General features: G+C 36.6%; 1 protein-coding gene across 1 annotated transcript; it reads left to right on the top strand.

The window, feature by feature from the left end:
* Positions 1–613: 613 nt before the first annotated feature.
* On the top strand, positions 614–9,661 carry LOC106477703 (synaptotagmin-6-like; the record flags this gene model as incomplete). Its single annotated transcript, XM_022381190.1, has 6 exons — positions 614–653; positions 4,745–5,006; positions 5,113–5,266; positions 6,866–6,986; positions 7,913–8,084; positions 9,297–9,661. Coding segments are annotated over 6 exons (942 nt in total), but the record flags the coding sequence as incomplete, so codon positions are not given.
* Positions 9,662–9,667: the final 6 nt, after the last annotated feature.

Below are 9,667 nucleotides of genomic sequence, written 5' to 3'. Positions count from 1 at the left end.
ACATATAGTATAGTAGTTCTGTTCTAACACCTTGTTCGTTGTTGGAACTACATATAGTTTAGAAGTTCTGTTCTAACACCTTGTTTGTTGTTGGAACTACATATAGTTTAGAAGTTCTGTTCTAACACCCTGTTCGTTGTTGGAACTACATATAGTTTAGAAGTTCCGTTCTCACACCTTGTTCGTTGTTGGAACTACATATAGTTTAGAAGTTCTGTTCTCACACCTTGATCGTTGTTGGAACTACATATAGTTTAGAAGTCCTGTTTTAACACCTTGTTCGTTGTTGGAACTAATGCTGGCAATTCTTCAAACATCAACAGACACCTAGACCAAAAATGTGACGGTACTGGAGATGAACAGGACTTCTAAACTATATGTTCGGCTTCAGGTGCTCTTTTATACGTCCCTCTAAACAACACCTGGTTGATCCCACACAGTCTCGTCCACGTCGAGAACAAATATATGTTTAGACAACGTAAAGCGTTAAGGTTTATTGTCCTTTACCTTGAAAAAGGCCTTAACAACAAACAAGATGTAAGAAACAGGGAAATCTTAGATATGAAGAAACTTCAACTTTTTAAACGACTTGAATGTGTGACAAGTTTAACTTTGTAAGAAAGCCTATGAATTCAGTAATGTTCCTTTTAAAAGTAAAGGACACCCAGACATCAATAGTGCTTCTCTTCAAAGTAAGGAGGACACACAATTCAATGCTCTCCTCTTCAAAGTAAGGAGGACACACAATTCAATACTGGTTCTCCTTAATTTGAAAAATGAGCAGCATTGAAGTGTGCGTCCTCCTTACTTTGAAGAGGAGCAGTATTGAATTGTATGTCCTCCTTACTTTGAAAAGCACTATTAAATTGTGTGTCCTCCTTACTTTGAAGAGGACCAGTATTGAATTGAATGTCCTCCTTACTTTGAAGAGGAGCAGTATTGAAGTGTGTGTCCTCCTTACTTTGAAGAGGAGCAGTAGTTAATTGTGTGTCCTCCTTACTTTGAAGAGGAGCAGCATTGAAGTGTGCGTCCTCCTTACTTTGAAGAGGAGCAGTATTGAATTGTATGTCCTCCTTACTTTGAAAAGCACTATTAAATTGTGTGTCTTCCTTACTTTGAAGAGGAGGTTTTCACTAATGTTTTGTAACTAACCCCATGTTTTCACCAATGTTTTGTAACTAACCCCATGTTTTCACCAATGTTTTGTAACTAACCCCATGTTTTCACCAATTTTCTTTTTGTGTGTGTATGGAACTAGTATTATGAAAGTCTTACTTTCAAAAGAAACAGTACTGAATTCTGGGTCTTTTTTTCCTTTCAAATAGAGCAGTATTGAATTGTGTGTCCTCCTTACTTTGAAAAAGGAGCAGTATTGAATTGTGTGTTCTCCTTACTTTGAAAAAGGAGCAGTATTGAATTGTATGTCCTCCTTACTTTGAAAAAGGAGCAGTATTGAATAGAGTGTCCTCCTTACTTTGAAGAGGAGCAGTATTGAATTGTGTGTCCTCCTTACTTTGAAAAGGAGCAGTATTGAATTGTGTGTTCTCCTTACTTTGAAAAAGGAGCAGTATTGAATTGTATTTCCTCCTTACTTTGAAGAGGAGCAGTATTGAATTGTGTGTTCTCCCTACTTTGAAAAAAGAGCAGTATTGAAGTGTGTCCTCCTTACTTTGAAGAGGAGCAGTATTGAATTGTGTGTCCTCCTTACTTTGAAGAGGAGCAGTATTGAATTGTGTAAAAACGCAGTACAAATTGGGGAAATCGTAAACCTATCAAGATGTATTTATGTCAAAAGGGAGACGATGTGGCTGTCCTCCCTAATCCGAAGCCTTTAGTTAAATGTTTATTCTATTTTATTCTTTTAGTTTTTTTTTTTAGTTTTGTGAGTTCATGATATTGTTATATTCCGAAAATATTCAATTTTGGGAAACACAGTATTATATAAAAATTTCCCTGTATTGGTTCATTTTTTTGTCTTCTGTACCGACTAGAAGTAAAACACCAACAAGAAAACTGTTTTGTAACTAACACCACATTGATTTGTGTGGTGTTTTGGTGCTAGGGTTGTGTCCCTGATTTGTGTGGTGTTTTGGTATCAGGGCTGTGTCCCTGATTTGTGTGGTGTTTTGGTGCTAGGGTTGTGTCCCTGATTTCTGTGGTGTTTTGGTATCAGGGCTGTGTCCCTGATTTGTGTGGTGTTTTGGTGCTAGGGTTGTGTCCCTGATTTGTGTGGTGTTTTGGTGCTAGGGTTGTGTCCCTGATTTCTGTGGTGTTTTGGTGCTAGGGTTGTGTCTCTGACTTGTAATGCCAGAGTTCCACATCAGAAGATAATATCTTCTTGTAGTGGCTAGTTTAATTCATGGTATCGTTCAGGAGTAAACTTACCTATGATGTGGTTTGTTTTATATATGTCTTTCAATTGCTTTTTTGTGAGGGTGACATCTAGATATAGAACTCTTTCTGTCTATTTCATGCGGTCTAGTGCAAGGTTTATTAAAATGAGGGGGAAAGCTGAAGCAACATTAATGTGAAAATATAAACTTTTTTTTACCTTGATATCTTTACCTTATCTTTTAGACTCTATCTTAAATACATTTCGGAATACTTCTCTTTTATATCGAGAAATTATTTTGGACCTACCACAAAGACCAGGAACACAGCCTTAACACTAAAATACCACAAAGACCAGGAACACAGTCCCAACACTTGGTCTTTGTGGTATTTTGTGTTAGGACTGTGTTCCTTCCTGGTCTTTGTGGTATTTTACACAGTTCTAACACTAAAGTACCACAAAGACCTGGAACACAGTCCTAACAATAAGATACCACAAAGACCAGGAACACAGTCCTAACATTAAAATACCATAAAGACCAGGGACACAAAACAACAAGTGTTAAATACGTTTAGCTAAACGATAAACGTTCATAAAATGAAAATAAAAACATCAACTACGATAATTACAAATGGCGTCTTGAAATCTAAACATAAAGATTTTACACGGCAACCAACGTTCCTCCGATTCTCTTTAAATTTTCATCCTGCCTCTTGGGCGGATTCATTTCTGACAACTTCCAACTTTGCCACCACCACCCTCACACACCTACACCTTTTGCACCTGCACTTCCGGTAGATATGAAACCTGTATAAGGTGTTGCTGTATAAAGAGGGTGTTGTGATAAAACCTGTATAAGATGTTATTTTATAAAGAGGGTGTTTTAAAATGAAGATGGTGTTACTATGGAAACGGAAAAAAAAATATTATGGTTGTCCAAACAGATTGAAGACAATAAAACATATAATAGCTTTAAAAATGTCTACATCAAATACATATTGTTCACGTTGCTTGAAATATTCTATTTTCAACACTCAAATGTTAAAAACGTATTTTCTGAACAACTCTCACACAAACGATTTGTTTGTTTATAGTTAAAAGCACAAAGCTACACAATGGGCTATCTGTACTCTGCCTAACATGGGTATCGAAACCCGATTTTTAGCGTTATAAGCCCACTGACTTACCGCTGAGCCACCAGGGGGCAAAAAGGTGGGAAATAAAAATATGTGTAACGGAGATTGTTTCTGTTTGTTTGTTTTTGAATTTCGCGCAAAGTTACACGAGGGCTATCTGCGCTAGCCATCTCTAATTTAGCAGAGTAAGACTAGAGGGAAGGCAGCTAGTCATCACCACCCACCGCCAACTCTTGGGCTACTCTTTTTTTACCAACGAATAGTGGGATTGACCGTCACATTATAACGCCCTCACGGCTGAAAGGGCGAGCATGTTTGGTGTGACGGGGATTCGAACCCACGACCCTCAGATTATGAGTCGAGCGCCTAACCACCTGCCCGGGCCATGTAACGGAGAACTGGAATTATCACATATAAACGTAGGTTATAATAGTTATGACAAAAGAAGCCAGGTTTCACACCCTTTAACAAAAGCGGTAATCTCATACAACAAACTTCCAGACATTAAAACGAGACTAACATTAGAACCTTGACCTGTTTTACAAGAAATTTTAAACTAAAGTTGTTCATGGTAACTAAATTCAACCCGTTATGGCCAAACTGACCAGACATTAGATACACGTATAACATCAAGTCGTATCTTAGTGATGTTTTAGGCTTAGCAAGTCCCAACCCTTACAAAAAAAAAACATATTCCATGTTTGAAAAATAAACATAGCTTGGCCAAATGTCAACGTATTTTTTGAGAGTCACAATGTGGCCTATAGGGTGAGTAGATATACTGGTATTACTGTACCAAAATAATATCACATGCTATCTATCACCTGGACTGATGGTCAGCATTTAGTAGCCACCTAGGAAGAGTCAGTGAGTAGTGTCAACACGTATGACAAAACAATAACAATTCGGTAGGCACTTCAACTTAATATTTTGTTGACCTTTACGAGTGAAATAAAACAATAGATAAATTTAATAATCTTTCTTTTTCTTGTGTGATAAAATGAAGCTAACACATGGAAACTATAAGCAGATGGAGCTATTAGTATAGATGTTAGTAAACACTGTTATTAAAATATCCCCGTTAGTGTATCTGTCTAATAAAACACTAAACATTCCTAGCTTTGTCCGAATTGACGCCAATTAATATATTAAAATATACAGTATTATTACAGTGTACGTAATCGTGTCGTTGAAAGTTTATTTTATCGTCTATATGAGTTTCGAAGAGATCGCTTTTAAAGCCTATTTATTAATATCTGTTTTCTTTAATTCAAAGTTTGCCACAAACCAACTCGAGAGAAGTCGCCGGTGGGAAAAATTCAACCTGCACTTTACCAAACCGAAGATGTGACATGTACCAACAGCAGAGAGACACTAGGGACACCTTGCGGAAAACTACTTTTTACTTTGAAATACGACCGAGATGTAGAAGGTCTTATCGTCAGAGTAAGTCGAGTTAATAGTCTCACAAAGTTTAGTACTGTGTTCTATAGTAATCATCCGATACCAAATTTGGTGCACCAAAGGACAAAAGAAAAGTCCTTCTATTTTTAAAATAATTTAATTATTATACCAGGATATTTCTCAATGCCAGAGTTAACTCATATTGTGTCTAAATCAAGCTCACTGGTCTTGTTTCTCCAGACGAGTCTCGTACAGAGAAGTGTTGTTTCTGAAGGTGCCTCTCACACAGAACAGTAATGTTTCTCCAGAGGACTCTCACACAGAACAGTATTGTTCATCAGGTGACTCTCACACAGAACAGTATTGTTTCTCCAGAGGACTCTCACACAGAACAGTATTGTTTCTCCAGGTTGACTCTCACACAGAACAGTGTTCTGTGTGAGAGTCCTCTGGAGAAACAATAGTCTTGGAAAGATGAAACATCTGTAAATTGCACGAAATAAAAACAAGAAATACCTTACCTGAGGGACGCACAAAATGTCCATTGTGTACTCCACTTCGTGGGTTATGTCACAGATCTCGTCCAGACCCTTAACTTGTACTTGACCAATCAAGTCATGACGGGAAAAACGGTTAAAGTCGTACAGAGAGAACTGTAAGGTCTGGGTCTTCAGCTGGTCGTGGGTCACTACGAACACGTACGTTTCGTTAAAAACTGGGTTCAGGTTCTTCCTGTGAACCTAATGAGTACAATAGAGAGAATATTATTAGGAACATAGAGATGGTTTTTGTTTAATGTAAATATGGCTTTCTAGAACATGGCTAAATCTCTACCTACCCTTGTTTGAAACTTCTTTTGACGATCAGGAAATAAGAAAACTTTCAGATACGGATCTGAAGTAGCCGAGGTGTCTTTAAGAGGAAGATCAAGAGCCTGCAGAACCTAGAAAAAATAAGAAAAACATTACTTTGAGCTCAACATGTCATTTAAAATGGATAATATGCAGACATTAATTGTTCAAGTGCTCCGCTAATATCTCGAGTCAACATTCTCAGTAGATTTGATCTTTTGACGTAACGACATGATCATCATCACGTTTTTTTGTTCTCATTTTGCGACATTTTTTTGGCGAAACAATAGTTTCATCTTCTCACTCAATGAGAGTCCTCTGGAGAAACAATACTGTTCTGTGTGAGAGTCCTCTGGAAAAACAATGCTGTTCTGTGTGAGAGTCCTCTGGAGAAACAATACAGTTCTGTGTGAGAGTCACCTGGAGAAACAATACTGTTCTGTGTGAGAGCCACCAGGAGAAACAATGGAAGTGATTCGTAGATGTTTCATGTTTCCAAGACACGTGATTCATAGATGTTTCATGTTTCAAAGACAAGTGATTCGTAGATGTTTCATGTCCAAGGCAGGTGATTCTTAGATGTTTCATGTTTCCAAGGCAGGTTACTCCTAGATGTTTCATGTTTCCAAGACACGTGATTCATAGATGTTTCATGTTTCCAAGACACGTGATTCATAGATGTTTCATGTTTCCAAGGCAGGTTACTCCTAGATGTTTCATGTTTCCAAGACACGTGATTCATAGATGTTTCATGTTTCCAAGACACGTGATTCATAGATGTTTCATGTGTCCAAGGCAGGTTACTCCTAGATGTTTCATGTTTCCAAGGCAGGTGCTTCTTATATGTTTCATGTTTCATATGTAAAGGCACGTGATTCGTGAATGTTTCACGTGTCCAAGTCACGTAACTCGTGGATGTCCTAGCAATATCAATAGCAATCAGCTTTCAAACCAGAAGAATATTTAAAATAAGGATTCTGATATTCACACATCGAAAAGTGATCTAATTTGTTCTCTTTATATTACGTCAGAAGAAATGTACACGTGATTGTTAACTGTAGATGTATATTGTATCCACATACGTTACAGTTTTGTAAAACCAGTTAACTGTTTTTATAATAAACACCTATTTAATTAACTAGGAAATGAAGGATCTGGGAGAAATTATGTTGGCCTTGTGTTACTTACCAACAGCAGGAAGGCTTACAGTCACTGTCGTCAAAGCTCAGACTCTCAAGCCCGTGGATATAACTGGAACATCAGGTAAGGCTCGATTTGCTGATGTAACGCCTTCTACGCGCGAGAGCACGACTTACCCCAAATGGGCATTAATAATAAATAAATAAAAATTTAGACAGTTTATCTAACACGTAAAACAACACCTTTTGTGTTGTTTATTATAACAGAATTTTAACTAGCACGTAGAGAAGATTTATGTTTCGTATGTTTATCAAAATAGTTGACATATATTGTTACATAGTACTTTAGAAGTTAACGACCTTTGTAAGCTATATTTTCAGTGTTTTTGTTTGCTTGTTACCTAGAGGGCGCATGACGTTAAGATCAAAATGTCTATAAAGTAGGCCTATAATATCTACAATGCTCTAAACTTGAGGTCAAGAATCTAGTAACTTAACGAATAACTAGAATTCAAAGTAAGGCATTAGATATAAAGTCGAGTGGGCCAAACTGTAATAAGCTAGCAGTAAATCAGTTTATTTCTGTTTAAAGAATGTCGATCATTCGGTGAAGCATTTAGTTTTAGAAAATTATTTGGATCAGTGTTAGTTATCGCTTATATTCAGTCAGACAATCGTTTGAACGTCATTTTTAAACTTAGGCCTACAACTTTACAACAGTGTAAAAACTTGTAATTTGTTGTAGAAACCTTAAGGATTTTTCACCAAATAGTTTAAAAGATCACGCCTAACGAAAGAACAACTTTACAACAGTACGTTCATAGTCAAACCCAAATAAAGATAAAACTTTGAAATGTAAACTATTAGTGTTATAAAGTACACTACCAGGCAAGTGTTTGAAATGACAGTTGTAAGCGTACCTTTCAATAAGCCTATTATTTGTTCCCATGACAACTATTTACATTTTGAGCATATAAAGAACAATAGCTTGTTATATCTCTAATCTGTGTACTTTTCTCAAAACGTTACGTTCTATTTGCTTGTTTATAGATCCATACGTTAAAGTGTGCCTGATGTGCCAGGGAAAGAGGATGAAAAAGAAAAAAACGTCAGTCAAGAAAGACACGTTAAATCCAGTTTATAATGAGGCTTTAGTCTTTGATGTTCCTGCAGAAAATATTGAAGATGTCAACTTGCTCGTGAAAGTTTTGGATTATGACAGGTTAGACGAATGTTGTTACACAGAATCTTCACAAATGAATAATACATGTTATAAATGAGAAAAATAGATACCAAAATACTTATATAAACAACAAAACAAAACGTTAACCCTAACACTAATTAAATATACTATCTACTAGAACATACTATAAACTTGGGCCTATCGTCTAGTCAAAAAATAATCAAACTTAACCACAATGACCCATGCTAATCCTACCTTACTTCTCAAACATTACCACAATGACTCATGTTAATCCTACCTTACTTCTTCGACACTACCACAATGACCCATGTTAATCCTACCTTACTTAGACATTACCATAATGACCCATATTAATCCTACCTTACTTCTTAGACATTACCACAATGACCCATGTTAATCCTACCTTACTTCTTAAACATTACCACAATAACCCATGTTAATCCTACCTTACTTCTTAGACATTACCACAATGACCCATATTAATCCTACCTTACTTCTTAGACATTACTACAATGACCCATATTAATCCTACCTTACTTCTTAGACATTACCACAATGACCCATATTAATCCTACCTTACTTCTTAGACATTACCACAATGACCCATGTTAATCCTACCTTACTTAAAGTTATTGTCGAAACCTCTAATTCCATTCCAGACACATTTCCTTGGACAAATGTTGCCTGAACTCAAATGTTGCCTGAACTCGTATATTTCGATGTTATTCGCTGCTAATAATTACAAGCATAGCATTTATCTAGGACTGAATAAAGTTGTTGTTAATTTTGTTAAAAAAGGTAATGTTTAAGAAGTTACGAATAAAAAACCTATAACCTATTCTTCTTAACATGGGTCATTGTGGTAATGTCTAAGAATTAATGAATAAAAAACCTATAACCCTTTCTTCTTCAGGGGCAAACTGGGAATGGTCCCACATTTGTTTTTTTAGTTCACACAGAAATCATCTCATCTTTAACCGGCATTAAATATTGTTGTAAAAATCGTATTTCAATAAGGCATTATAAAATAGACATTTACAATAAGGCATTATAAAATAGACATTTAAGATACATTAATTTCTTTAATCCAGTAGGATAGAAATGCAGAGAAGCGCGTGCAATAATATCCGCACCTGTTCTTCTGCATCTTTCTTTCCTGAAAAAAGTATCTCTTGACCAGTAAAGATGTTTCCTCACATTAAAGAAGTGTATAACATTTTTTTTTTCTAGGGTTGGAATCAGTGAGATAATGGGCTGTTGTGGACTCGGAAGCGGGTGTGTTGGGCTCGGGCGAGATCACTGGCTGGAAATGATAGACAATCCTCGAAAGCCCGTGGCTCAGTGGCACCCTCTGACGGAGAATGTGCAAGATTACCAAGAGTTAACGCAACCGTCGACTGTCAAGTGCATCAACATAGGATAAAGGAAGTTACGACTGAGTTTCTAAAGTTTTTATTAAGGACTCTATATGACTTAGATGGTGCTAAAAATATCACATTGATTGGATAGAAAGATAAGGTTAGTGTGAGCTGTATGTCTGTATGTTCTTCTCAAATAATCCTGTTCGAATCCCCGTCACACCAAACATGCTCGCCCTTTCA

This window comes from Limulus polyphemus, unplaced genomic scaffold (assembly GCF_000517525.1).
Source record: "Limulus polyphemus unplaced genomic scaffold, Limulus_polyphemus-2.1.2 Scaffold77104, whole genome shotgun sequence".
Lineage (NCBI taxonomy): Eukaryota > Metazoa > Arthropoda > Merostomata > Xiphosura > Limulidae > Limulus > Limulus polyphemus.
The sequence above is the reverse complement of the archived record's forward strand: the minus strand, read 5'-3'. Positions and strand labels throughout refer to the sequence as shown.